We start from the raw sequence: 25,512 nt of genomic DNA, 5'->3' as shown, positions 1-25,512 counted from the left end.
TAAGACTACTTGAAAGTAAGTTGCAGACATCATCCTTAATACTTCGTACACATTCTCACCTACTATACCATTATCACACCTAAGAAATGTAATAAAGATACATTTTCCAATATACCAACTTTCCATTTCTCGTGAAAATTTCCCCCACTGATTTAAAAATGTATTTTCAAACCCAAACACTTAAAAATCACAACAGCCTGTGATTCGCTCAATATCTCACATTACATTTGGCTGTCATGTCTCTATTAATCTAGAACAGTCCCCTCTGTACCCCCTCTGACTTCCTGAAGATGTGATCTAGTAGTTTTGTACAGAGTCCCACATCTTATGTTTTGCCTAGTATGTCTTCGGGATAGGTTCCTATAGGTAGCATTGTTTTGGCAAAGAGCATGTCCTTGTACAGTTTTGGTGGAGATTATCTCACAGGTGCTCCATATGGCACACCCACTGATACATCAGAGTGCTGTTTCCCTCTGCTTTGTCGAGAGAGGGAGCTGCCAAAATCCCAGGTTTCCTTTTCCCTGTCTGATAGGTAGGAAATGTATCAAAGTGGGGTCTTCATTAGCTTTTCTCTTATTGAGTTTGAGCATATTTTCTGGGAACTATTCATTCATATATTTTGTCCATTTTTCTATGGACTTGGAACTTTTCTTTTCCATTTTTACACTACACACACATATCCTTTTATGGTATAAACTGCAAACATTTCCCCCTAATTAGTCTTCTTGTTAATTTTGCCTGTTTTTTTTCAATCATGTAAAAGTTTGTTTTATGTTTTTGTCAGTATTATTTCCCCTTATTGCATGTGGATTTCAAATCATATTGAAGAAAGTTTGTTCAGCTTCTAGTTTACAGGGGAATTTGCCTTTGTGGAGGTCACATTTTGAGGAGGACAATAAAAGATAAAATAGTATATGTTAGAAGGTATGTTACAGAAAAAAATTAAGCAAGGACAGAGTAAGGATCACCTTGTTCAGTAGGGAGGTGGCTGGGAAGTGAGACGAAGAGAAGAAAAAGGGGGGGGGGACACTAAGGTGGCACATGGGAGAGCAAATGTGTGAAGACAGAAAGAGCAGCGAGGGATAGGAGGGGCATTGGGAGTGAGGGTGCTCTGGAGGTCAAGAGAGGAGTTATGGGAAGGGAGGTGGAAAATCAGGTTTAAAATCTCAAAGATGTCAAATATCCCTAATTGGTAGACTAACCGCAACCCCAGTAAAACTCCTATCTATGTATTTCTTCTGGAACCAGCCAAATTTGGTATAAAGTTAACTTCATTTAAGAGAAAAAGACAGCAAGTAGAGACAGGGAAACACTGACAAGTAAGAGCAAGATGGCAACCAGTCATTGCAGTTAAGACATATTACACAGCCTTTAAAATTAAAACACTGGGGATGGCACACAAGAGTCAGACAGATAGCAGTCTTGGATACAGCCAGATAAAACAGATACAATCCAGATACAACCCAATTAGCCATGGAAGTTTAGTGTATGAAAAATATCTAAATCTACTTTATAAAGTTTAGGTGGGTAAAATTTTACTTTACAAATTGAAGATAGTTCACAGTGAAATACACAGACCTAACGAGTACAGCCAGATTAGTTCTGACAAATCTATACACCTGTGTAACCCTCACCACCTTCAACACACAATACACTTTTAACTCTAGAAAGTTTGTCTCCTCCTTGCCACCCACCCCTCCCTTAGAAGTGACCACTGCTCTGAATGAGAATTTTAGTAAGTGCTTAAAATAAGACAAAATGGAATCCATTTGGATAAATTCCAAATGGCTCAAAGATTTAAATGTAAAAAAAAAAAACAAAAAAAAACTGTATAAAAACTCAAAAACAATCCCATCTCTTAAAGCTTCCCTTCTTCCAACAGCCACACTGCCTCCTCAGCCCTCACAGCAACACCTGTGAACTGGGGCCTCTGCATGCGCTGCAGTCTGCAGGCCCTCCTCACACAGCCGGGGCTTCCTTCTCATGGCCTTTACAGGGTGTCACCTTGCTGCGTTGCCCTCGATTTAACATTGCACCTCTGCAGTCGCTTTTTCTCACAGTAGTTCTTCCATGTACTAGCTATTTTGCTTGCTTATTTTGTCAGTGGTTTGTTCTCTCCTAGAATGACAACTCCCTGAAGGCTGGGACTTCTGTTCATTTTTTCAGTGCTGGATTCTCAGTGTTTACAGCAGGCACTTGATTACTTCTTACTGAGGGTAAAAGCGATAAGGTGAGTTTCAGCTAGGGTGGGGCCCATAGTATCTCGTCCATCTTGGCTTTAGTGCAATGACAGGACGGGGCAAGGCAATTGAGAGAACAACCGAGAACAGCCGGGGATGCGGGCGGCAGGTGTGGTAGAGACCATGGGCTGATGTGTTCAGGCAATGCTTTCTTCCAGAGGTCTTAAGGGAAGTGATGTTTTGGGATAAACAAGTGCGAAGCTCTTGACTTCTTTTTGAGCTACCTCTTCATCTGCACAACTGCTGCAGGGCACCTTGGGCCTGGATCCAGCGCAGCTGCCACTGGGACAGAGAAAGGCCTTGGCAGAGCTCCCTGGAAAGGGCGGCCTGTCCTGGCTGCTCCCACCTGGAGAAGGGGATGGGGTTAAAAGGGAAGGTCTAGGACCTCCAGACCTTCACTAGCCAACCCTCAACACTATGGTCTGCTTGTCACCAGCCTCCCACCCCCTCCCCTGGCCTAAGTTCTGCCCGTTGCGCCTAGTTCAGCCCCCGCCTCGTCATGACCCCTCTCACCAGTCCCCCACAACTCCCTGAAGCTCGGGGACTCGCTTCAGTGCTCGTTTCAGCAGGTTCTCCAGCTGCTTCAGAGCCTGGCCCAGGCTCTCCTTCTGCTCCTTTTCCTGGGATTCCTGGATCTGCAGCAGCTCTGTAGGTTAGAAACCCAGGGGGCAGCACTGACTCCTCGGGCTCCCGGGTGCCTTGCAGCTAATAAGTCACTGTCTCCAGTCATCTAGTCTTCACCTCAGCATCCCTCCTAAGCCTCTCTCTCCTCCCAGGTCCTCTTACCAGCTGCAAGCCCACCATGCCCCAGGCAGCCTTCTGAACACCTTCCTCCCTCCCCCTCAGTCTCCATGGTCCATCCCTCAGTGTCCTACCTGCTCCCCTGCTTGCCCCCAGCCTCCCTCCTAGGCTCCAAGCCTCGGCCTCTTACTGGTCCATCCTTCACGTGGCAGCCAGAGCGATCTCACGGCCTAAACCTGATCCTTTCCCTCTCCTGCCTGGAACCCTCCAAGGCTCCTCAGCACCTCAAGACCAAGCCCAAGCTCTCAGCCTAGTACTTGAGGAAGGCACCGTGTGGCCTCTGCTCACTACTCCAGAGCAAAAGCCTCACCTGTCCACGAGGCCCACTGGAGACACCATCTTTCCTGCTGGCAGCCCTTCCCAGCATTCCTCACCCCAGCTGCTTCCTTAGACTGCTGCAGCCCTTCCCTCCACTGGCGTCTTCCCTGGGGACTGTGACTCATCAGGTCTCTCTCCAGACTCAGAATAAGCCCAGCTCAGAGCAGAGGCAGATCGGGAGTGTGGCCAGACCCTTCGGGCCTGAACCCCTTCCTGGCCGTGTAGCCTCAGGCGTGACACTTGCCCTTTCTTTGGGCACTCTTAGGCACAGATGGAATTATTTGAGCCATAGGCTAGTGAGGCAGGGGGCAGACGGGAGCACTCTGGAGAGGGGACCCACAGGGCTTACTGACAGGTTGAAGGTAGGCTTACTGACAGAGAACTAGGAAAAATTACAGATGGCTCCTGGATTTCTGGCTTTAGCACCTGCGTGAGGGCAGTGGGGTCATTTATTGAGGGAAGGAAACCAGGAGGGAAAAAAAAAAAGAACTGCTTTCTGGACTAAAGGGAACTGAGGTCCAGTTACAGACGTGTTAAAAGTCCCTGATGCCCATGATGTAAGACAATGCTGTGCCACGTCTTGGGCTGTTTCTGCTGTTCCTTCACACTGCTCCTTGCCCACTGAAGAGTAGGGGTGGTAAGCAGCTCAAAACTCAAAGGCCTGAAAATGGTCTCTTCCTGCTTTGCTGATAGTACACTGATTCACTTCTCTTCAAGCCACCTCTACCATCTATTTCTCTTTTGAATTCTTTGCTTCTACAACTGGGACACTCTGGGGCTGGACAGCTCTCACCTCTCTCCCCTTTGAATTCTCGGGGGCTAGCACATGGCATATATGCAGTGAGTACTTGCTTAGTGAACCCAGGAATAAAGGACTTCTGAGTTTTAGCTTCCTTTCTGTAAACTGTAGTCTTATACTCCTTTCCCTCATGGTAAGGACTAGAAGAGGCTGTGCATGTGCAGACAGCAGAGACTGGAATCACGCGAGGGACACAGAATGCTTAACTGCAGCCAGCCACAGCTCAACACCCTGTTCAGGCCACCTGACTGAGTCTTCCCAGCCGTTCTGTAAGGTGTTATTAATATGATTATGCTTAGTCCACTGCAGGGGAAACTAAGGCAGAGGGAGACCATGCAGCAAGGAAGAGGGACTGCTGAGAAAATAATCCAATAGTTTAACTATACAGCCTGCTTTGTAACTACTCAAGTATACTGCTGTTTGATGATGGATGAATATTCGGCAGTTTGATGAGCAGCGTCACCTAGTGGTTAGGAGCACAGACCCATGTTAGATGGCTGGGGTTCAAATCTAGCTCGGCCATCTGGGCAGCCTGCAAGCCCGCTGTAACATGGAGAGGACCCCCGGGGATGCTGTGCAGGGGACACTAGTGAGCATACAAAGACCTCAATGCACAGTGGGCACTGTGTAAGCAGTGGGTATTTGTGATTTCTTCTGGAAAGGTGCTGGGATGCTAGATAAGGAAGTAGGGCAGGCCTACCCTGGGTGGATGGTCCTGGTGGCAGGCTGGTCTTCATGTGGAGCAGATACCAGCGTCGGAGACTTTGTTGGTCCTGGAGGAACAGAAGGTCCTGGCGAAGAGAGGCAGCCTTCGGGAGGAGCAGCTCCGGAGCCTGGAGGGAGGAGGACGGATAGTCACCTGGGGTGGAGGTTGGGTTCGGAAGACAGAGCCAAGGGGACAGGCACTCACCTTCCCTGCGGGCAGCCCCAGTGTGTGGCTCAGTGCTATGAAGCTGGAGCCCCTTGGGGATGCAGGATGCAGTTGCTGGATGGACGGCAGGACCGTGGGGAGGGGCTGCAATCTGCGGAGTGACGTCCAGGTTGGGAGGGTCACAGAGAGGGAGGCTGGGTTCCAGAGGCCCAGGAACTTAGAGGTAGGGCTGAGGGTGAGGTCTGGCAGCCTGGGAACCCTAGGATTGTGTTTTAGGAGTGGGCCCAGGGAGTATCAGTCACCCATGACAGGGTATGTGGCAACCCCTATCTCACCCTCCGGGGCCGTGCTGCAGCAAGGGGCCCAGAGGAAGACGGGGCAGGTGCTGGGCTTCCTGCTCCAGACACCGCACCAGTTCCTGGCTCTGTGGAGCCACCGCCTCAGACGTGGGGACCACTTTTCGCTGAACCAAAGCTAACACCTGTGGGGAAGGAAAGGGATGGGAAGGACAGTGTGAGGCTGCTTAGTCCCCTCCTGAGGAGGCCCAGCCCTCCCCAGAATTGGCCCCGACTCCCATCTCACCTCCTCGGGGCTCCGGCACAGGCGTGTCTTGCTGGCTGAGTTGCCCTTGATGAGCAGGCGGATCTGCTCCTGTGTCTCCTCCTAGGCAACCAAGAGGCCACGGAGATGGGCTGATTTTCTGTTTTACCTCCCAGCCTCTGCCCCTGCTCACCCCTTTGCACAGGCCCTGACCCCTCTTGGGAGTCTCACTGAGGCCCCCTCCCCTAACCAGGAGGCCCAGATCTGGCTCCTTAGGGCTCCCAGCCTGACTCAGGTCCTCCATCAGGCCTGGCCACTTCTCCTGCAGTCCCACGTCTCACCACTAGTTGGCGCCAGCATAGGATCCGTTGCTGTTTGGCCTGTAGCTCCTGGAGCAGAATCTGCCGACGCCCAGTAGCCTCCTCCAGCTCCTGGCTCAGGGCACACAGGGCCTTGAGTTCGGCCCTCAGGGCACAGACCCGGAGCCCCAGCACCAAAGTCTGCCTGTGGCCCAAGTAGAAAAGAGCAAAGGAGAAGGAAGGTGACTAAGACTCTCAGTGGAGGAGGGAGATCAGAGGTGCAAGGATGCACAAGGAGCCGTAAGCATAGGGAGACGACCCAGCAGAGCAAGCAGGGAGGCTGACACAGGAGCCAGGGTGCAGAAGTCCATATTCTGAGACACTTGGGAGAGACATGGCCTAGAGACCATGGCCCTTGGAGACTCCTCACCTCTCGCTGGATCCCAGGATACATCTATCCGCCTTCTCCATCAGGCCCTGGAGGCGCAGGGTCAGGACTTGATGCTCCTTCAGGAGGGGGCCCCGCTGGGTGACCAGCTCACCCACAGACCGCCAGCCCTCCTGGAGCGAGCACAAAGTCAGGGTGACATGGTCCCTGGCAGGGAGGGGACCGAGGTGTTTGGGGTTGGGAAGGGGACGGAGTCCTGGGGAGGGTCCTGGGGGGTCACCTGGATGAGATGCACCATGGATGGCAGGGTCTGGCTGGAGTCTGACTGGTCTGATGCCTGGGACCTGAGAATAAGGGCTGAGCTGTAGTGGGAGAAGCCCTGTCCCCTTGTAGGTCACCAGTGTCAGCCTACCTGCCAGACTGGTTCCTGGGCCTCAGTTCCCATCGGCAGGTCACCCTGCCCAGTCCTGACCTGTCCCAGCTCACCCAGCCACCCGCCCTGTGCTGACTGGGAGCGCCAGCACCTCACCTGGTTCTCTCCGCATCCTGGAGCCCATCCACACTGCACAGGCACTGGATCTCTGCCTCCCGCTCTGCAGCCAGATGCTGCAAGGCAGCCAGGACGTGGCCCGGTGGGTGGTTTGTCAGTAGGCTCTGGTGGGGAGAGGGGTGAAGTCAGGCCAGGATGGGGGCAGGGCTGCGAGCTGGGACTCCATGGAGAAGGGGTAGGGATCATGAGTGACGTCCTGGCACCCTGAGGTTTAATCATGGGGCAGGGGGTGTAGCCTTTCTTGAGAGTGCCCCTCACCTCCACTGAGCTAAGCCACTGCTGGTAGGAAGTTCCAAAGTGGTCATCTTGCAGGGTTCTGTGGAGTTGGGGAAGAGGACAGATGTTACAAGAACCATTAATTCATCCTTTAATGATCACTGCCACTCTGTAAGGTAGGGGCTGTCACTGCCCCATGTGAAAGATTGGAAACCAGGTTCCTCTATACCAGCTAGACTTGAGTGTCCCACTTAACAGCATATCAACACCTTGGCCTTGGACCTTTCATGTGTGCTGTTTACCTGGAACATCTTCTCAACCTTTTATCCCTCCTCACCAAAGCACCCCTCCTCTCTGCCTCCTTAGCTGGGTAAGGTGTCTCCTTTGGGTACCCAAAGCCTCCCAGGCTTGCCCACCCTCTGAGAGCCCTAACTACCTGGGTCGTCACTGTCTCTAAAGGTCTGCTTCCTCTCTTCCCAGCCTGGGAGCCCTGTCAGGGCAGGGCCTAGGGCTGAGAGAGCCCAGAGGTACAGTGTCTGTAACAAGGTTCTTTACAGGGTCTCTGCTGGCCGAGGGCTACTCACGGAATGCTGCCTCCCTGGGCCTGAGGACTCAGGAGGCTCTGCAGGAACTGGGTTCGGAGGCTGCAGGCTGTTCGGACATCATGCTGTGAAGAAGAGGGTGTAGTATGAGGGGGGCCAAGAGGTCCATCTAACCCTAGACACCCCACCTTTCTCCCTTCTGGCACAGGACTCTTACCAGGACTGCAGGCTCCAGGCCCAGGGCTGCTGATATCAAGGGTCCAAAGTTTATATCCACTTTGGCCTTCCTAGAGGGAGGAGTTCAGTTGGGGCTGGGGTTCCTGGGAGGAGGCAGCTGGCAGCACAGAGGTTGGTGTTCCCTCCTGCTGCCAGCAAAGCTAGTCACAGGGATCACTGAGCCTGGATCTCAGAGGCCAACCCCCAAATGAGATCATGGTCATCTCTCAGCTGCATTAATCTCCTCATCCATCTCCCTGCTCTTACTCTCTGCAGTCTGTTCTCCACCCAGCAGTAAGCCAACAATCCTGCTAAAACCTCAGACAGATCATGTCCCTGTTTTGCTCAAAACCTTTGAAAACGTGATGGGTTTCCATCACACAGAGAATAACAATTAGAACGCTTCTAAGCACTCTGCATGATTTAACTCAATTATCATACCTACTCTTTGCTGCTACTGCTAAGTTGCTTCAGTTGTGTCCGACTCTGTGCGACTGCATAGATGGCAGCCCACCAGGCTCCACCATCCCTGGGATTCTCCAGGCAAGAACACTGAAGTGGGTTGCCATTTCCTTCTCCAATGCATGAAAGTGAAAAGTGAAAGTGAAGTCGCTCAGTCATGCCCGACTCTTAGTGACCCCATGGACTGCAGCCTACCAGGCTCCTCCGTCCATGGGATTTTCTAGGCAAGAGTACTGGAGTGGGTTGCCACTGCCTCCTTCTACCTACCCTTTAGAGTAGATATTAATATTATCCCCTTTCTACAGAACTTAGAAACTGAGGCACAAAGCAGTTAAATACTTTGCCCAAAGTTACACAGCTGTAAGTGGCTGAGTCAGGGCATGAACCCAGCCTCCGAATAAAACTCCAGTGCCTCCACAGTGCTCTGTCCACCTCTCCAACCTACCCCCTTACTACTCTGCCTCTTGCCTTCAAAATTTGAGCTGAATTGGCTTCTTGGCTGTTCTTCCCACATGCCAGGCTCAGGGGACTCTGCTCTTGCTGTTCCTCTCTATGGAAATTCCTCCCCTAGCTCAAATGTTGACATCCTCAGAGAGGTTTTCTCTGACCATTGTACCTAGAGTAGCATCTCCTTCTCCCTTTCTACATCACCTTTTCTTCATAGCACTCATCTCCACCTATGATTATAGAGTTTGTCTGTGTCCTAGTTTACCACTTGTCTCCTCTGCATCAGACTGTGAGCTCCATGAGGGCAGGACTGTCCCCTGTTTACTGTCTTTTTTCCTCCTCCCAGCACTGTTCTAGATATACAGCTGGCACCATGCTAAGCACTGAAAAGACAGGTGGCTGAGATGGCAAAACTTTCTGGCTCCATGGAGTGAAGCTCAGAATTCTAGAACCCAGAAGGGGTCTGGGCAGAGTACTGGGTCTCTAAGAATGGGCATACGCCCAGCCTGGTGAGGGATGCTCCCCGGACACCTGAAGCCCACCTCTCTATGTCCTGCAAGCGCTTGAGCTGATTCTGCAGTCGCTGCATGGGCTCCTGGAGCCCACGCTGCTGTCTTCGCATGGCCCCAGCTTGAGCCCGGAGGAGGAGAGCACGGCGCTGGGTATCTTGCATGCTCTGTAGGTTCCGCTCCATGGCCATGTCTGTGAGAGGAACAGGGGTGGCCATCAGCGCTTTCTCTCACCCTATCCTGCTGCCCATCTCTCCAGCCCCATGGGTCACCCTGAGCCTCAGTCTCTTGCTCCATCAGCTCCAGGCTCTGGTCTAACTCCAGGATCTCTGCCCGCAGGCGGGCAACAGCGGCTTCCAACTCCAACTTCCGGCGGGCCTGGTGGAATCAGGTACAGGGTCAGATGAATAGCCTGACTGCTCTCTGTGGGGCAGTAGTCTCTTACCTGCCCAGTTACGTGGTACAGGGTTTTCCCCAGGCAGTTTCAGTGTCTGAAGAAGAGCACCAGGGTACTATCCTGTCCCCCTTCTTCCTTCTGGGATTGTCTCATCTGTCCCCCCAACCTGTTTACTGCCTCTGTCCCAGTCCTCATCTTCCCATTGAGCCCCAAACCTGGAGTCCTGAGGTCTCCTGGAAGCCTCCCCTGAGGCGTCACCTGGGCACCATGCACATGCTGGGTCCCATACTGGCCTCAGCATTTCTCCGAAGCCCGTCTCTTCTCCCACCAACCTCACCGGCTTTGATGCCTCATATGCATGTGCCCCCACTCACAGCTCATGCCTCCTTCCCCCAGACTGCAAGTGAGTGCAGGGATTGGGCTGTCTTGTGACACAGCGACCCTTGGCATCACCCAGCACAAGCCTGGGCCCAGAGCAGAAAATCTATCAGTCCATTTTTTGGGTGAAATAAAACCTGGCAGCACATGCTTCTCACCTCTGGACTGTCCTGGTGGCCATACCTGAGGAAATGAGAGCAGAGTGAGAGGATGATGGGGACTTCCATGGGAGAGATGGGAAGTGTGAGGTTGGGGGCAGGGACGTGGCTGGATGGGGCTGGGGAAGACAGGAAGGGACAGCTTTGAGGACCAGTTACCAGAGCAGGTTTCCCCGGATCTTCCTGACGTTCCTAAATGGAGAGGTAGGAGGAAGGGGAGTTACAGTGGGGCTCTCCTGGGTCCTCTCCTCTGCCAAAGCTTCCCTTCTGTGGCCAGGCTCACCTCTGGCTGTGCACGTGCCGCAAAACGTAGGCCCAGATGTCGGTCCCCTGGCCCAGACACAGCCTGTGGTAACAGCATGAAAAGGTATGCCTGGGACATCACACAGGATGGAGGAGCCTCACTAGCAGAGTGGTGAGGAGGTAAGACCTTTACTAGGGAATTCTCATGTGTACGGGAGGGAGGGTCCATACTTTTGGGGGTAAGGTATTCTCTCCTGGGGAGTTCTCAGCCACTGAGAGGGTGGGCGTCTCACTGGGGGTAGGTGTATTCTAATTCCCCGGTGGAGTGCTCCCTTTCTCCTGGCAAAGGTTATCTCCAGTTACTTCCAGAAGTGGGGTGAGGGCTACAATGCCAGAAAGGGCCCGCTCATGATCAGTTGTGGGTCATTACTCCTATACATTCAGTCTCGAATGGGGTGGTCTTTGCTAACTCGAGTGTCCTCACTAGCTGGGGTGGGTGGTGATGTACTGAGGGACAGCCTTCCCCTGGAGATCCAATTTTCACATTGATAAAAGAGAGCTTTATTACTAACTCATGGAGGATCCCCACTAGTGCAAGGGACCCCACTCTGGGTGGCCTCAGAGGATGGAGGTGGGAGTGTGGGAGTCACCACCAGAACGCCCTCACTCAATTCAGGATCTTCTGCCTGGATTTACTACCTGCAGGGCAGGAGCGCCCTCGAGGGTTAACTGCACTGCGGCAGGAGCGCCCTCAAAGGTTATTTTCACTGCGGCAGAGGGGTAAGGGGAGGATGGCGCGTTTTGGATGAAGATGTGGGTCTCATCCCGGGAGACTCCATCTCCAGGGTGGGGAGTCCTCACTCCCAGAGTGGTTCTCACCTGCGCAGCGTGGACTCCGGGACCCGGGCAGCCACGGGCACCTCCATCTCTTCCGCCGCCCAGCAACCCAGTTCCCGCGCTTGCTGCGCTAACTCCATGACAGTGACCAGGCCGCTGCCTCCCGCCCCTTCTTCAACTGTGGCGTCCTTCTCTGACGTCACGCACGCGCCGGAAGTGACGCCACGGTCTCCAGGAAGATGGGGGCTTTCCTGCTCTGCGGGGTCTCAGAGCCCACCCGCAGCTCTCTTACCTCGGGGTTCCTGTGAACGAAGATGAAAGAACTTGAAGAAACGGTGGGATCCGCTTGCCTTCTTCGTCTTCCTTCCTACTACCAGCTGTTCCCTAAAAAGCTAAAGGTCCCTAATGCCTCCCTTCATTTTCTCGACAAAACGGGGCTTTCATCCTAGGAGGATGACTATCAGGCGAGGGGATGCCAAAATTACTGCCCTTTGATTTCAGAAACAGGGTGTCAGGTCTGAGTGAGGGACGGGGGCAGTTGGCATGAGCCTAATATTTCCCTGGCGTGCTTTCTTCTAGGTATTCGTTCGTCCTTACCAATCTGTAACATTCGTGAGCTGACCTTGTGCTGGGGACACCCCGGTGGCTGAGACAGCCCCAGTCTCCATGCTACGGAGCTCACAGTTCAGTGAGGGACGTAGACGCATCACCAGGTAGGGATGGATAGGACATAAGCAGCAGGGGCGGGTCACTTTGGGGTCAAGGAACGTGAGAGGTCTGTGGAGTGCCCCCAGAAAGCGGTAATACTAGGGCTGGAGTCCTGGAGAGCCCACTCAGCCTCAGACATGGTCCTGAGAAATGGTACCTCTCATTCAATGTGATTGTGTTATTAATCATTGTCTTCAGTATCCAATACAGAGCCTGAATCTCTAAATAGTTGTTGAATAAACAAATGGGGGAGACAGATGGCGGGGTGAGACTAAAAGCTGGGAACCCAGGGAAGAGGATGGAGCAGGGTGAGGGAGAGGAGGGTGTTGAGGACAGTGCTGGACAACTGTAGGGATGTTGAGTAGAGAGGTAACTGAGTGGATCTCATGTGAAGCTGACTGGCTGTAGAGGGGTGAAATACAGCATTCTAGGCTAGGGATTAGGTGGAACAGACCTTGATACCGGGAGATGAGAGAAGGGACAGCTTTGGAGGAGACGGTGACAACAATGTTATCAACACACTCTGTGGGTGTGAGGAGTCAAGGAGGTGTCCAAGGGTCAGCTGAGTCTCTGCTCTAGGAACAAGGGGACTACAAGGTCTCCACTGAGATAGCAGATTTCAGGGAAAGCTGAATTGAGCTTCAGGTGCTTCTTATGGGCTGAGATGCAGAAGAAGGTGCCTGGGGCTGATGTAAAATCCAGATGGGCTTCCTGGAAGAAAGATTAGCAGCTTCTACTTCACCATTTTGATTTCTCAGCAGTTTTGATTTCTTTCAAACATCTTCACCCTTCCAACTTTTGTGGGTTGTTCTGCTATTAAAAAAAGCAATTAGACAGCATGTTTGCTATGGGTCGCTGAGCCTTTCAAGGGGTGTTAGAAAGTATTGACTGTTAAAGGAATAAAGAGACAAATCACAGATTGGGAGAAAATATTTGCAAAACACATATCTGATTATTGACTTGTACCCCAAATATACAAAGAACTCTTAAAACTCAACCATGAGAAAATAATCCAGTTTAAAAATGGACAAAAATTATGAAATATGTCTCACCAAAGAAAATATACAGATAAATGCAAGTAAGCATACGAGAACTTGTTCAGCATAATGTCATCAGGGAGTTGCAAATTGAAACAATAATGGTCTTGTTTTGTTGATGGCTTCCTTTGCTGTGCAAAAACTTTTGAGTTAAATTAGGTCCATTATTTTATTTTTGCTTTTATTTCTTTTACCTTAGGAGACTGATCCAATAAAATATTGTTATACTTTATGTCAAAAACTGTTCCACCTATGTTCTCCTCCAGGAGTTTTAGTTCTCTTCTGTGGTTTCAGATCTTACATTTAGGTCTTTAAACCATTTGGAGTTTTTGTATATGTTGTGAGGGAATGCTGTAATCTTATTGTTATACATGTAGTTGTCCAACTTTCCCAGCACTACTAGTTGAAGAGACTGTCTTTTTTCCATTGCATGTTCTACTAATTGACCATAGGTATATGAGTTTATTTCTAGGCTCTCTATTCTGTTCCATTGATCTATTTTTTGTGACAACAACATACTGTTTTGATTACTGTAGCTTTGTAATATAGTTTGAAGTCTGGAAGGGTTATACCATCAACTTTCCCCCCTCCCCTTGGGATCATTTTAGCAATTTGAAGTCTTGTGTGGTTACATATAAAGTTTATTTATTCCAGTTCTGTAAAAACTATCATAGATATTTTGATAGGGATTGTATTAAATCTGTTGATTGCTTTGTGTAATATGACTATTTTAGTATTAATTCTTCCAACCCAAGAGCATAGGATACCTTAGTATTTCTTTGAATAATCTTCAGTTTCCTTAGTCAGTATATTATAGTTTTCAGAATATAGGTCTTTCATCTCCTTGGTTAAGTATATTCCCAGGTATTTTACTTTATTTTTTGATGTTATTTTGAATGGATTTTTTTTTTTCTTACCTTGAGTCTCTCTTTAACTGTTGCCATTTTAATTATGTCTTAGTGCAGATCTCTTTAATCTCGTCTTGTTTGGGACTCTCTATGATTCCCTGACCTGGATGTCTGTTTCCTTCCTCAGGCAAAGGTAGTTTTTGGCTCTTATTTCTTCAAATAAGTTTTTTTTTTTGTCCCTTTCTCTCTCTCTGTTATCCTTCTGAAGTGATGTGAAGTGAAAGTTGCTCAGTCATGTCTGATTCTTTGTGAACTCATTGACTAGCCTGCCTGGCTTCTCTGTCCATTGAGTTCTCCAGGCAACGAATACTAGAGTGGGTAGTCGTTCCCTTCTCCAGGGGATCTTCCCAGCCCAGGGATCGAACCCAGGTCTCCCGCATTGCAGGTAGATTTATCATCTGAGCCACCAGGGAATGTTAATATGCTTGATATTGTCCCAGAGGTCCCTTAAAAATGTCCTCATTAATTTTTTTTTTCTTTTTGCTGTTCTGATTGGGTGATTTCCATTATTCTGTTTTCCAGATCACTTATCTGTTCTATATCATCTGGTCTGCTGTTGATTCCCTCTGTTGTATTTCTTATTTCAGTTATTGTATCTTTCAGGTCTGTTTGCTTCTTTCTTATATTTTCTAACTCTTTGTTGAAGTTCTTGCTGAGTTCATCCATTCTTCTCCTGAGTTCAGTGAGCATCTTTATGATCATTGCTTTTAACTCTTTATTGGATAAATTGTGCTTAGTTGCTCAGCTGTGTCCAACTCTTAGTGACCCCATGGACTGCAGCCTGCCAGGCTCCTCTGTCCATGGGGATTCTTCAGGCAAGAATACTGGAGTGGGTTTCCATACCCTCCTCTAGGGGATCTCCCCAACCCAGGGCTTGAACCTAGGTCTCCCACATTGCAGACAGATTCTTTACTGTCTGAACCACCAGGGAAGCCCATTGGATAAATTACTTATTTCCATTTCATTAGGGATTTTTTCCCCCTCGGGTTTTAACTTGTTCTTTTTTTGTGTGTCTTTTAATTCTGTCTGACTTTCTGTGTTCGTTTCTGTTAATTAGATGAACCAGCACCTCTTTCAGTCTGGAAAAAGCAGCCTTGTGTGGCAGCATCCTTGGTGTAGACTGCCTGTACCTGGTGGCTTTGGCAGGCCTACTGGGGAAGAACTGGGCAGGGGCCAGGGTTAGTCCCAGGGCACTCTGCTGGTGTCCTTGGTAGATACCTGGAAGTTATTGTGGGGCCAGAGGAAACCCTGGAGCATGTTGTGCCAAGGCCTCCTTGGTGGACAGCTGGAGCTGGAGCACACATGGCCTGGGCAGTCTAGGGATGTGTCATGCTGTAGGAGCCTTAGCAGGCAGCTGGAGCTGGAGCAGGCACAGGCTGTGGGGAGTCCTGGGGGATCAAACAATGCTGCTTGCTGGAACCTTTAGTCCTGGAGAGAGTTCCAGTAGGTCCCTACCCATTTGGCAGGTACTCTAAGGTTAGTGAGTGGGATTTAAATGCAATAATATGCATAAGTTCCTTGAATTGTGATTGATACAGTTGACTGCTCGGTAGCTACAATGGTGATGATAGTGATGATGATGGTCCTGATGAGCAAGACCCAGTTTCCTGCTTCTCCACTTCTTAGTACTTGCTTTTTCCTCAGCCCCTCCTTCATCCTGAAAGCCCCAGGCTTTTTCATGTGGTTGTAGAATGACTTTCCCTGCTCCTTCGAGGTGAGAGAGAAAGATGTGGTTATAGGCTAATTTGGAAGAGGTGCTCTGTTTCCTTCCATAAGCTCTGCATGCATGCTAAGTCGCTTCAGTCATGTCCGACTCTTTGCAACCCTGTGGACTGTAGCCCACCAGACTCCTCTGTCCATGGGATTCTCCAGACAAGAACACTGGGAGTGGGTTGCCATGCCCTCCTCCAGGGGATCTTCCCTGACCCAGGGATCGAACTCGAGTCTCCTGTGGCTCCTGCATTGCAGGCTGATTCTTTACTACTGAGCCACTGGGGAAGCTCTCCATATGCTCTAGAAGCCATTTATTTAAGTTTCGTTGACTCAAGCAGGGTCACTTGCCCACTGCTGAAGCAATCTCTGAGCCAGTATATGACTCCCCACACTCATAATGATTACTACATCATACATCCCAGAGGTGTTTCTCACCTCCTTCTCCAGCTCAGATGAGGGCAGCTCTCTCCTTCAAGCTTCTGAGGCCCCAAATCCCTCTTTTTCTCTTATACTCATGCATCAGTAATCTTATTTACCTTACCTTTAAAATTCATCAAGGCTTTTCCTCTTCCACTTCCCTTACACTGCCCTGATATTCCATCGCATCCCATCTAGACTTTGACAGCAGTCTACTGCTGTTACATTTCCCCCACAGTCAGCTTCCCTCCAAAGTCAGGGAGAGCCTGTTAACACCTGAGTCAGCTCTTGTCACTCATTTGTTCAAAGGCTGTTCATCTTACTCAGAGTAAAGTAAGCTCACTTCCATCTTACTTTCTGTTTCCTCCCTGATTTCTCTTTTAACCATTTCCTGTCTTGCCTTCTGCCCTTCAGCTACATCTGGCCTCCTTAATATATCTCAGAAATATCAGACATGCTTCTCCCTCCAGACCTTTGAACTAGCATTTCATCTCCCTGGGATAAGCTTCACTTAGATATCTGCCTTGTTTCCTCACTTAAGTCCTACAGGACTTAGATCAAAAGTCAGATCTGGGGCTTCCTTGGTGGTCCAGGGGATAAGAATCCTCCTGCCAATGCAGGGGACACAGGTTCGATCCCTGGTCTGAGAAAATTCCACATGCCTCGGATCAACTGAGCCCATGTGCCACGACTACTGAGCCCACGCACTACAGCCTGTGCTCCACAACAAGAGAAGCCACCGCAATGGGAAGCCTGAGCACCGCAACTAGAGCAGTCCCTGCTTACTGCAATTGGAGGAAGCCCATGAGCAGCAATGAAGAGCCAGCACAGCCAAAAATAAATAAAAGTCATTTCTTCACTGGACCATTACCTGCCTCCCTGTTTAAAATGACAGCCCCTCACCGTCATTTTGGTGGTTGTTTTGGTGATTGGTTACTTCCAATCACCCTTACTCTGCTTTATTTCTCCCCACAGTTCTCTTACTGTTTCACTATTTACTATATTTGTTACCTTTCACACCCCACAAGAACATGAGATCCATGAGGTAGTTTTTTGGTTTGCTTTGTTGTGCCCTGTGCCTGGCGCAACAAATAGATGCACAGTAAAAATTTGCTGAATGAAAGAAGAAAGAACAACTCACAGCCCTGTGTGGGGGTGAGTCTGCCTTGCCCACTGGGTTGTGGGTTTCCTGAAAGAGGGATGGGGTATGTCTTGGTTACAGCTGTGTTTCTAGCATCACCCAGCACAGAGCCAGGCACGGAGGGGATTGGGCGGTCCTATAGGAGGGTGACTGTATGTGCAAAAATATTCCTGTGAGCAGATCTGTGAGAACCGGTGCTGGGTTTCCTCTTCAGGAAAGGTGGAAATGGGGGATATCTTTGGGACTTTCATAAGCACCTACAAGGATTCTCACCAGGAGGAGGAGAGCACCCCCCCTATTTTGGAGAGTAGGAGATGTGTGACATTACTTATTGCCACATTGGCTTCCTTTGTGTTCCTTGAATTGCCAAGCTCATTCCAGCTTATGAACATTTACACTTGCTATTCCCACTCTGTGGGAACTCTGTTCTCACAGCTCTTGGAATAGCTGTCACACTTTGGCTCAAGGAACATCTTAGAAAGGTGTGCACTGGGTGTCCAGTCTGGGACTACATTTCCCAGAGGCCCTTGTGTCCAGTTGAGGCCATGAAATTAGTTTTGTTGAATGGTCTGAGAGCAAATGTGATACTTGGTACTTTATTTATTTTTTGATAGTTGGTACTTTAGGGCCAAAGTTTTATTAAAAAATTTATACTGCTTAATTGTATAAATGACAAAAATTGTAATGTGGTTTAAAATGTACAACATGGTGATTTGCTGTATGTATCACTGTGAAGTTATTACCACAACCAACTTAAATTGCATCACCTCACAGAGTTACCTTTGTTTTTGTCTGTTTTTGGTGAGAGTGCTTAAGAGCTACTCTCTTAGCAAATTTTAAGTATACAATACAGTATTGTTAATCACAGTCACCTTGTTATATGCTAAATTATCAGACCTTATTCATCTTATAACTGAAGGTCTTTACCCTTTTACCAGCCTGTCCTCATATCCCCCACCCCCAGTCCCTGGCAAACACCATCCTACTTTCTGTTCTTATGAGTTTGAAAACAAATCTAAAAAAGATTCTACATATGAGTGATATCATATAGTATTTGTTACTTTCCACCTATTTCAGTTAGCATAATGCCATCAAGTTTCATTCATATTGTTGCAAATGGCAGAATTTTGTATTTCTTGTGGCTTAATAATATTCCTTTGAATATAGATATCAAATCCTCTTTATCCCTTAATCTGTTGATGGACACTTAAGTTGTTTCCATATCTTGGCTGTTATGAATATACTGCTCTGAATGTGGGAGTCCAGATATTTCTTTTAGATAGTAATTTTATTTCCTTTTGATATACCCTCAAAAGTGAGATTACTGATTCATATGGTAGTTCTATTGTTAAATTTTTGTGAAGCTTCCATCCTGGTTTTCATAGTGGCTCTACAAACTTACTTTCCACCAACAGTGCACAAGTGTTCACTTTCAAGTCAAGGCTTTAAAGAAACATGTGGCAGTTTTCCATTCTTATCTTCTGCCTGGACTCAAAGGATTCTGGATCCTTAGGGAATGGTGGAATCACCACATGGAAGGATCCTGGGTCCCTTGCCCACCTTGGCAGGTTCTGTGAGTGAGAAATAAATTCCTATTTTGTGAACTACTAAATGGTGGGGTTTCTTTGTTACAGTGTTAGCATGACCCTAAACAATATACCTTCTAGACTTTTGCTGTCTATCCCAGTGCGTCTCAAACTATTTGTGACTGTGGAATAGGACCTGTTTTTTTTTTTTTTTTAAAATACCTCCTAATCTGTCGTGGACTGGTCCTATGCTCTGCACAACGAGACAAGTCTATTTCAAATACCTGGATGTCATAACAGGCCAAATTGCTGTAAGTCTGAAAGCACCTACTGGCAATTTCCACACTTACCTTATTGCAAACTATTAATAGTGATAGACCAATATTATCATTGCCATAGCTTATTACCCTGTTGTGTTTTTCTCTGTGACATTCACCATTCCCTGTAATTATTTATTTCTATTTGTTTGTGGTTTTCTGCCCACTACAACGTGGGGAAAACTTCCCAGATGTAAGCTCTATGTTGTGATTCTAGTACCTAGTACAGTGCTTGGTACATCATAAGTGCTCAGAATATTCAATTTACTCAACAGAATAAGTACTTGTTGAATGATGAATAAGCCTCATACTTGGTGGTTAGAGGGGAGAGGAGGTAATCTACCTATTACAGAAGCTCTACAACCAGAATTCCAAATTCCAATGAGTTCACTGACAGTTGCTGACTCCCGAGTTTTCTGGTGGACCACAGCACCCAACATGACCTCTTACAACCCACTTCCCTAGGTTTCCTCCAGTAGAGACCGGACCCTCTATTCTGTTATTGTCTGGTGATATGACTGTCTTTCAACCTGTTTTATAAGTTCAGAGGAGGTACCAGTGGTACTTAAGTGGTGACTGCTCTGTCCCCAGAGTGTGGCAACACATTCAAAGCCCTTGGTCAACATAAATAGATTTATGACATGAATACGTGACTATGGGCAGAGGAGAACAGTGTTCTACCCTGTCTCCCATGGTCCACATCTCGGCGGGGTCCCTGATTGGTCTTGAGCTCTGGTCCAGTGGCCCTCCTCCCCCATCAGCCACCTCAAGGTGCTGCCTCAGGTTGGCAATACTTGACCCACCAGACACTGAGGGGTAGGTGTCTCATTTGGCCCAAACGGATACTTAGAACCAAAGTAAGGAACAGTTTTGGATATATTTGGTGCTTTTTTTTTTTCCTCATGAGCTGGAGAGGAGGTTACCGAGAAAATAAGTCCATCATGGTGAAAATCAAGATGATGAGTATGATGACGCTTCCCATAACAATCCCCAGGACTGCAATGTAGAAGGCTTGGTGGGAGGTCTCGGCTGCCATGGCTCGATTGTTCCATCTGTTGCAGTGCCTTGTCTGATTGGAGGTAATAGAGGGGCATAAAAAGGTTCTTGTGTGGGAGAGGGGTGAGCCATGGGACTATAGGAACACAGGGTGGGGACATAAACCCAGAGGCAGGAAACAAGGAAGAATTTGAGTCAGCGTTAGGGCCAGGATGGAGAGTGTGGGGGAAGGCAAGGATTGGCATGATTCAGATTCCCACCTGGATGGAGAAGATCACTGCCACAATTCCTATGGGAAAACACAGGAAGAGGGCCAAAATGGACAGGCACATATAGTCTTTGGGGGGCTTGGCACGCAAAATCTCAAACGTCTGGGAGTAGGAAGTGAATTATGGCTCAGTATCGCTTCTGGGTTCTAACATCCCCTCTGACCTCCTCCCTTTGACCTTCCTCTTTTCCTGTAAAGTCTTCACTGACACCCTTTAAAACTCTCATTGACTCCATTTACTTCCTACTGCGTTCTCTCTAACCTCCCCCTATTCCCTTTAATACCTTCTCTGTCCTCTAGAACTGTCAGCCCCCCACTCCACCTCCATCCCCCCTACCCTATAATCCCGCTCAGTTCTCTGTAAGGCTTTCCCCATCTCCTGTAAACTCCTCACCATGTTCTATAACTGCCTTTCAGATCCCTAAGCACATCTTACTTGGTCTTTCCATTGTCCCCACAAAATCATTTACCGACTCCAAGGACTCTCATTTGGCCTCCCTGAAAACTCAGCTGACACCCTAAGAGCATTTTGTTCCTATAAAACAAACCCTCATCATTCCCCAAGCAACCTTTTCTTTGTCTCTGTTCACCACCCTACTAAGAAGACCCTCATTCAACACTTGCACTCTGACTTTTCATGTGTAAAACCTTCATTATGTTCCTGCAAAATTCTCAACTTATGAAAACTTCTAATGACCTTAGTGGCTCTCTTCTTGCTCCATTTTAATATTCCTCACTTTGTCCATGAATCTGTCATGGTCCTGTTATAAACCTTATTGTTCACCTATCAACTCCTCCCCACTCCACCGCCCCACCCCGACCGCACCAATAACCTCTCACTTGGCTCCTCTAAGACCTTCTTTGAGCAACTATAAACTCTTTAAGTCCTCTCCTTGTCTATACATAGCCTCTTCTCTGTCCCCTTATAAAGACCTGTCATGTTGCCCTCTAATGCCCTCTCGCTACATCTGAAACCAGCTTCAATATCCTGTGAACTTCCTGTACTCTTAATGACAGCAGCCTTCCTGTTCTCCTAGACCCGTGCCTCCCTCTAAATACTTAATACCCTCCCTTCCCCTTATGAAGCACTCTTTGTCCCCTCATTCCCCTCAACCCATGCTGGCTTTCTTCCTCCCACCCTGTCCCCCCATAAATTCCCGCCCTGCCCCCTCAAACACCCCCATTAGGGCATCTGGATCTGGCTACATGGAGCCTCTCCCTGACTCCATCCCACCAGGGATTGCCATGGAGACCACGCAGGCTCCGCCTCTTAGCCTGTACCTTCTCCTATTGGCTGATTTGAAGTTGCGTGTTGGGGTGGGAACCAAAGCTGATTGGTCTCATGGAGTGCGGGTCTGTCCTAAGCTCTCCCGTGATTGATCAATTCTAGGAGTTATTTTTACTGCAATTTAGTTTTTTTTTTTTTAAATGTTCTTTTCATCTTATTTAGAGTTATTTATCTGTATCGCATACAAGCCCTTAGTCAGATATGCGATTTGCAATTATTATGTTTGGGTCTTTATCTTTTAATTTTTTGTCATTTGCAGAGCAAAAGTTTTTAATATTGATAGAGTATATATGTATATATATATATGTATATATATATATATATATATATATATTTTCTTTTAGGAACGTGCTTTGGTATCATGTTTAAGAACTCTTTGTCTAACCCAGTGTCAGAAATATTTTCTCCTATATTTTCTTCCAAATGTTTGATAGATTTACATTATATATTTGATTGTTAATTTGAGATGTTATTTTCTAATATAATAAGCATTGAGTATAATATGTTTACTTCTAAGCACTGCTTTAGCTGCATCCACATTTTTTGATAAGGTCTACGCTTCTTTCTTTTTGGCTGTTCTTGGTCTTCATGCGTGTGTGGGCTTTTCTCTAGTTGCAGGGAGTCGGTGCTACCCTCTAGTTGTGACATGCAGGCTGCTCTTTGCAATGGCTTCTCTTATTGCGGAGCACTGGCTCCAGGGCACATGGGCTCAGTAGTCGCGACTTTCTGGCTTAGTTGCTACTCACCATGTGGGATCTTCCAGGATCAGGAATGGAACCCATGTCTCCTGCATTAGTGTGGGGATTCTTTACCGCTGAGCCACCAGGGAAGCCCTATTCCTTTTTGATGTGTTAAATACATTTTCTAATTTCCCTTGATTCATGAGTTATTTTGACTTGCAGGATTTATTTCCCAGTGTTTGAAGATTTTCCTGTTAACTTTCAGTTATTTGTTTCTGCATTACTTTTATTATGGTCAGCGCATTAGTTTTCTATTTCTATATGACAAATCCACATACACTTAGTGGTTTAAAACAACAGCCATATATTGGCTCACAGTTCTGAGGATGAGAAATCCAGCAATGATGTGCCTGAGTTCCCTGCTCAGGCTCTTACAAGGCTGATATCAGTGTGTCTGCTGAAATGTCTCTTCTGTAGCTCTGGATACTCTTCCAAACTCATGTGGGTTGTGACCAAATTCAGTTCCCTGTAGCTCAGGGTCTGATGCCATCCTCTTCCTTGCAGGTGAGCTGCCAGGATCTATTCTCAGCTTCTATAGCACACCTGCATTCCTTGGTGTGTGGTCCTGTTCATTTTCAAAGCTGTACACCTGCATTCCTTGGTGTGTGGTCCTGTTCATTTTCAAAGCTGTGAACAGAGAATCTCCTTCCATCAAAATCACTCTCATGCTTTGTGTCTGACTTCTGTCTCTTACCTCTAGACCCACGTTTAAATGCCTCATCATGTGTTTAGGTTGCTGCTGCTACTGCTGCTAAGTCGCTTCAGTCGTGTCTGACTCTGTGCGACCCCAGAGATGGCAGCCTTACCAGGCTCTTCTGTCTCTGGGATTCTCCAGGCAAGAACACCGGAGTGGGTTGCCATTTCCTTGTCCAGTGCATGAGAGTGAAAAGTGAAAGTGAAGTTGCTCAGTCGTGTCCGACTTCACGATCCCATGGACTGCAGCCCACCAGGCTCCTCCATCCATGGGATTTTCCAAGCAAGAATACTGGAGTGGGGTGCCATTGCCTTCTCCGGTGTTTAGGTTAGGTCCATCCATATAATCTTCTCTTAAGGTCAGCTGTAACTTAAAATCACAGAAGTGATATCCCATCATAGTCACAATCTCAGAGATTTGGGACTGGAGTTCTTTTGTGGTTAGGGGTGGGGCACATTAGAATTCTGCATATCACAGTCAGATAATATGATTTTGTATGATTTAAATTCTTTGAATTTGTTAAAGTTAGTTTTATAATCAAAGATATGGTCTATCTTTTTAAAAATTAAAAAAATTTAAAAACAATTTAAAATGTTTATTTCCACTGACAGTTATTACAAAATGTTTTCTGTATTCCTCATGTTGCACAATACATCCTTGAGCCTATCTTATGCTCAATAGTTTGCATTAATACCTGCGCTCATGACCTAATCACTTCCCAAAGGCTGTACATCTAAATACCATAACACTGGGGATTAGGCTTCAAACATGTGAATTTTGGGAAGACATGAACATTTGATCTATAGCAAATCATCTCAAGTTAATGATGTCAGCTTCCACTTTGAGTATCTGAAAAAAGGAGAGCAAATTACAATAAAACCAAGCAGAAGAGTAATTTCAACAAATGGTGTTGAAAAATTGGATATCCACGTGCAAAAGAATGAAGTACACCATACATCAAAATTAACTAAACTGGATCGAAGGCCTAAACATAGGATCTAAAACCACAAAATTCATAGAAACATCAGGGAAAGCTTAATGGCACTAGATTTGGTAGTCATTTCTTGGGTATGACAACAAAAGAATAGGCAACAAAAGCAAACATAGATAAAATGGACTACATAAAAAAAAAACTAGTATGTATCATAGAACATTAACAGTGAAAACGCAACCTATGATGGAATGGGATTAAATGTTTGCCAATCATATATCTGATAAGGGGCTAATATCCAGAATATATAAAGAACCCCTACTACTCATAAAAACAAAATAATCTGATTAAAAATGGACAAAGGACTAGATATTTCTTCAAAGAAGATATGTAAAAGGCCAATAAGTATATGAAAATGTGCTCAACATCACCAGTCATTCCCTAATGAAAAATCAAAACCATGATGATATATCTATCACCTCATATCCATCGGGATGGTTACTATCAGAAAACCCCAGAAAATAACAAGTGAGGACAAGGTTGTGCAGAAATTGGAACCCCTATGCACTGATGGTAGGGATGCAAAATGGCAGAGCTGCTATGGACAACAGTATGGCAGTCCTCAAAAATTAAAAAAAATTAAAAATTGAATTATTATATGATCCAAACATTTCACTTCTGGGTATATGTTCAAAAGAATTAAAAACACTCATGTTTTCAAAAGAATTTGCATACCCATCTTCATAACAACATTATTCACCATAGCTAAAAGGTGACAGCCATCCAAGTATACATTGATGGATGAATGGATAAACAAAATGTTGCATATGTATATATAAGCACATATTTATAATACATGATAATATATGTGGGTGGCTCGGGGTAAAGAATCCACCTGCAGTGCAGGAGCTGCCGGAGATGAGGGTTCAATCCCTGGATGGGGAAGATCTGGAGCAGGACATGGCAACTCACTCCAGTATTCTTGCCTGGAGTCAGTCCCACAGACAGAAGAGCCTGGTGCGCTACAGTCCGTGGAGTCACAAAGAGTAAGACACGACTGAAGCAGCTTAGCACACATGCATATACATACATGTATGTTTTCCAGTGGTCATGTATGGATGTGAGAGTTGGACTGTGAAGAAAGCTGAGCACTGAAGAATTGATGCTTCTGAACTGTGGTGTTGGAGAAGACTCTTGAGAGTCCCTTGGACTGCAAAGAGATCCAACCAGTCCATTCTAAAGGAGATCAGCCCTGGGTGTTCTTTGGAAGGAATGATAATGAAGCAGAAACTTCAGTACTTTGGCCACCTCATGAGAAGAATTGACATTGGAAAAGACTCTGATGCTGGGAGGGATTGGGGGCAGGAGGAAAAGGGGATGACAGAGGATGAGATGGCTGGATGGCATCATTGACGCTATTGATGTGAGTTTGAGTAAACTCCGGGAGTTGGTGATGGACAGGGAGGCCTGGTGTGCTGCAATTCATGGGGTCGCAAAGAGTCGGACACCACTGAGCGACTGAACTGAACTGAACTGAACTGATGTTTGTATTGGGCTTCTCTGGTGGCTCAGATGGTAAAGAATCTGCCTGCAATGCAGGAGACTGGGGTTCAATCC

At 47.3% G+C, this 25,512-nt stretch overlaps 1 protein-coding gene across 2 annotated transcripts; it reads right to left on the bottom strand.

Annotated features, from left to right (window-relative positions):
* Nucleotides 1–1,253: 1,253 nt before the first annotated feature.
* Nucleotides 1,254–11,406, bottom strand: HAUS5 (HAUS augmin like complex subunit 5). 2 transcript variants are annotated; one of them, XM_004015168.4, is made up of 19 exons: nucleotides 11,254–11,406; nucleotides 10,415–10,477; nucleotides 10,291–10,323; nucleotides 10,132–10,156; nucleotides 9,471–9,576; nucleotides 9,232–9,391; nucleotides 7,782–7,851; nucleotides 7,607–7,689; nucleotides 7,065–7,122; nucleotides 6,786–6,910; nucleotides 6,537–6,600; nucleotides 6,299–6,429; nucleotides 5,911–6,073; nucleotides 5,612–5,692; nucleotides 5,365–5,510; nucleotides 5,069–5,180; nucleotides 4,859–4,991; nucleotides 2,754–2,886; nucleotides 1,468–2,586 (listed from the first exon to the last, which is right to left on the bottom strand). In XM_004015168.4, exons 1-19 carry the CDS (start codon nucleotides 11,349–11,351, stop codon nucleotides 2,469–2,471), a joined length of 1,902 nt encoding a protein of 633 aa, XP_004015217.2. In that variant the 5' UTR covers nucleotides 11,352–11,406; the 3' UTR covers nucleotides 1,468–2,468. The 2 variants fall into 2 exon arrangements, with proteins under 2 accessions (XP_060254479.1, XP_004015217.2); XM_060398496.1 differs by lacking the exon at nucleotides 9,471–9,576 and having other exon boundaries at nucleotides 1,254–2,586.
* Between the last annotated feature and the right edge of the window lie 14,106 nt (nucleotides 11,407–25,512).

This window comes from Ovis aries, chromosome 14 (assembly GCF_016772045.2).
Source record: "Ovis aries strain OAR_USU_Benz2616 breed Rambouillet chromosome 14, ARS-UI_Ramb_v3.0, whole genome shotgun sequence".
Taxonomy (NCBI): Eukaryota; Metazoa; Chordata; class Mammalia; order Artiodactyla; family Bovidae; genus Ovis; species Ovis aries.
Note: the sequence above shows the minus strand (reverse complement) of the source record. Positions and strands in the feature narration are given on the sequence as shown.

Excerpts from the sequence above, each read along its gene's own strand:
- HAUS5 (XM_004015168.4), bottom strand. The coding sequence starts at position 11,351 with ATGGAGTTAGCGCAGCAAGCGCGGGAACTGGGTTGCTGGGCGGCGGAA. Across the intron at positions 7,123-7,606 it reads GCCCAGGGAGGCAGCATTCC|AACCCTGCAAGATGACCACT; the intron begins GTGAGTAGCCCT and ends CCAACTCCACAG. Across the intron at positions 5,511-5,611 it reads TGTGCCGGAGCCCCGAGGAG|GTGTTAGCTTTGGTTCAGCG; the intron begins GTGAGATGGGAG and ends CCTTCCCCACAG.